We start from the raw sequence: 3587 nt of genomic DNA, 5'->3' as shown, positions 1-3587 counted from the left end.
TAATGTATTCTTCTCTCTAAGCATTTCTCACACACACACACACACACACACACACACAATTTATCTTTCCCAGGTAAATGATACCCTTCTCAACACACACACACAACACACACACACACACACACACACACACACACACACACACCACACACACACACACACACACACATATCTTCCCAGGTAAATGATACCCTTCTCAGTACACCACACACACACACACACACACACATTTCTCTTTCCCCAGATAAGTGATACCCTTTTCAGTCTACACACACACACACACACACACACGTTAACAGTGTTGGTTTTTATGTAATATTGTAATCAGATGTCTGCCTAATGCAAACCAAATGGTGGCGAGCAGCTCAAAAGGTTAAACGATACACACAATATATCAGTTTATTGATCTTCCACGGGCAAAATCCGACATCACTCTTTAATCCTCGCCGTTGTAGGCATAAATCAGCGTTTCTGACGTTTAGGATGTTTGACAGTTAACTTAATGAAATCTATACATGGAGAGATCATGACCTGTTGGTCTGTGTGGCCACAGTGTCAGCATGGTGGAACGTAGTTGGAAAGTCGTCAGGGTGCCTGCCTGGCCTTTAAAAGCCGTTAAAATATTTCACTGAAATGAACATAAAGGGCTTGTCCATCATACCAGGAGCCTTTTTACTTTACAGGGGAGGCAGTGGAGGTACAGAACTTTCTGCCTTTACTGTGTTTAGGGTTACTAACCCAAGCTGAAGGCAGTTATGTTATCGGAGGAGTCTGCACAATGAAAGATTTACACACGTGTGTTTAACTTCGGGAAAGTTCAGGAGTCAGTCATTTATGTGTATTGAGTTAAACTAAACCAACGTCAAGTTCAATTGCAGAGTGAAGTTGTTAAATGTGCAGTCAAAATACTCAAATTTATACCAATGCTTGTTGATTTGCACAATGGCTATATATTGGGGAAAGGGCTAGTGAAAGAGGACATCAATGGTGAACATAGTCAGCTATCTCCAAGGTATGTTCTCTACAACATCAATGGTGAACATAGTCAGCTATTCCTAGGTATGTTCTCACAACATCAATGGTTAACATTGTCAGCTATCTCCAAGGTATGTTCTCTACAACATCAATGGTGAACATAGTCAGCTATCTCCAGGTATGTTCTCTACAACATCAATGGTGAACATAGTCAGCTATCTCCTAGGTATGTTCTCAACAACATCAATGGTTAACATTGTCAGCTATCTCCTAGTATGTTCTCTACAACATCAATGGTGAACATAGTCAGCTATCTCCTAGGTATGTTCTCTACAACATCAATGGTGAACATAGTCAGCTATCCTCAGGTATGTTCTCTACAACATCAATGGTGAACATAGTCAGCTATCTCCTAGGTATGTTCTCTACAACATCAATGGTGAACATAGTCAGCATCTCCTAGGTATGTTCTCTACGACATCAATGGTGAACATGTCAGCTATCTCCTAGGTATGTTCTCTACAACATCAATGTTGAACATAGTCGCTATCTCCTAGGTATGTTCTCTACAACATCAATGGTTAACATTGTCAGCTATCTCCTAGGTATGTTCTCTACAACATCAATGGTTAACATTGTCAGCTATCTCCTAGGTATGTTCTCTACAACATCAATGGTGAACATAGTCAGCTATCTCCTAGGTATGTTTCTCTACAACATCAATGTTACATTGTCCGCTATCTCCTAGGTATTTCTCTACAACATCAATGGTTAACATTGTCAGCTATCTCCTAGGTATGTTCTCTACAACATCAATGGTGAACATAGTCAGCTATCTCCTAGGTATGTTCTCTACAACATCAATGGTAACATTGTCAGCTATCTCCTAGGTATGTTCTCTACAACATCAATGGTTAACATTGTCAGCTATCTCCTAGGTATGTTCTCTACAACTCAATGGTGAACATAGTCAGCTATCTCCTAGGTATGTTCTCTACAACATCAATGGTAACATTGTCAGCTATCTCCTAGGTATGTTCTCTACAACATCAATGGTGAACATAGTCAGCTATCTCCTAGGTATGTTCTCTACAACATCAATGGTGAACATGTCAGCTATCTCCTAGGTATGTTCTCTACAACATCACTCCTTAGAATGTTCCAATCCTCAAGGCTCAGCAAAGTAACAGCATTATATATAGGTGGCTTCCATGTAAAACAATTCGGTATTTAACAACCATGTCCATTCTAGCTTTTCCATTTCTATGACTTCCTTCTTGAAGTGCTGTCTGTCGGTGTTCGAAAGTAACTTAGATCTTGGTCACACTGACAATATGAATGTCAGAACAGTGAACACTTTCATACTGAACAACCTCATACTGTCAATGTAGACAGGTCTGTAAGTCGCTTTGGATTTAAAAGAAGAAATGACCATGTTATAATGTCATTATGATGATAAACCCGTGAGTGAATCAGTGGAAATCAGAGCCTGGTTAGTAACTTCTATGTTCCTCCACTCACAGAGGGCCCGTGTCTGATCCATTCCATGAATGGGGACCTGCTGCGGACCCTGGAGGGCCCGGGGGGCTGCGTGGAGCCCCGTCTCATCCAGTCCTCTACAGAGGGCCACRYCGTGGTCTACTACAACAAGGGACACTTCTGCTTCTTCTCCATCAACGGAAAGCTGCTGGGACACATGGAGGTGGAGGAGAACATCAGGGTAAAGGAACCCTACTGATATAGAGGGACAAAGTCATTTCATTAAGCTTCTAACAGTTTTAATTGGAAAGCCTAGTGTACACACGTTTTGACCTTCAAGTTCAAAGTAAGGTGCTTATTTCTAGAGTGGGCTGCCTCTCTCTGTCCTGTTCTATTCTACTGGTCTGGGAAAGTTTCTGTGCTTCATCATGCCAGTGGTCTGCTCTCTGATTAAAGGACAGCTCCGTGGTCTGAGGCCTGTCTGCCTCCATGCATACACATCTACAAACCCCTCACGCACACACACATGCGCGCACACACACACTTCTAGCCTAGGAAGTACCAGGTCAAAGGCTCTTTACTTCCATTTCTCCTCCAACCTCTCCTCTCCYCCAGTCCAGACAAGTCTCTTTGATCCTGGGCTCCCGTGTCGAGTCCTATCAGGTCTTAGTGCTGGTTCAACATGGCAGGAGGGCAGACATTCTCCCAGTCCTAGCCCCATTAACAACCCTCAGGCACCACACGACACATTCCCRCATTTCACATTTCCTGCCTCACGGCTACGGTGTCACAAAATGGCCRCCGCTCTTTGGCCAGTTTCCCTTTCCCCCTGTTTCCGATGGGCCTGGGAAATGTAACCCAGTCTCTCATAGGCACACCTGCTTCCCATTTGAGCCAGCTGTACTCTGCCCCTGTCACCCAGTCACAGTCATAGTCACAGCCATAGCAYCAGGACCTAGACTGATTACTGAGCTATGTACATACATACACCCCCCCATTTGTTTCCAATACGCAGACTGGATCAGAATTCATTGGCAGAGCAAGTCTGGTACTGAGTTGGTGTTGACATGCTGCTGAATAGGATATGTTATTACATGGATAACCTTAGAAGTTTAGAATGAGTTTCTACTGTA

General features: G+C 43.1%; 1 protein-coding gene across 1 annotated transcript in view; it reads left to right on the top strand.

The window, feature by feature from the left end:
* Positions 1–2499: 2499 nt before the first annotated feature.
* LOC112078358 (lipopolysaccharide-responsive and beige-like anchor protein) overlaps positions 2500–3587 on the top strand; it is a 9247-nt gene continuing 8159 nt past the window's right edge. The window contains exon 1 of the mRNA XM_024144630.2: positions 2500–2695. Coding sequence (XP_024000398.2) covers positions 2522–2695 — 174 coding nt within the window. The 5' untranslated portion in view covers positions 2500–2521. The remainder of the gene's footprint in view (positions 2696–3587) is intronic.

Source organism: Salvelinus sp. IW2-2015, unplaced genomic scaffold (assembly GCF_002910315.2).
Source record: "Salvelinus sp. IW2-2015 unplaced genomic scaffold, ASM291031v2 Un_scaffold5574, whole genome shotgun sequence".
NCBI classification, from domain to species: Eukaryota; Metazoa; Chordata; class Actinopteri; order Salmoniformes; family Salmonidae; genus Salvelinus; species Salvelinus sp. IW2-2015.
This window is presented reverse-complemented; position numbering and strand designations above follow the sequence as displayed.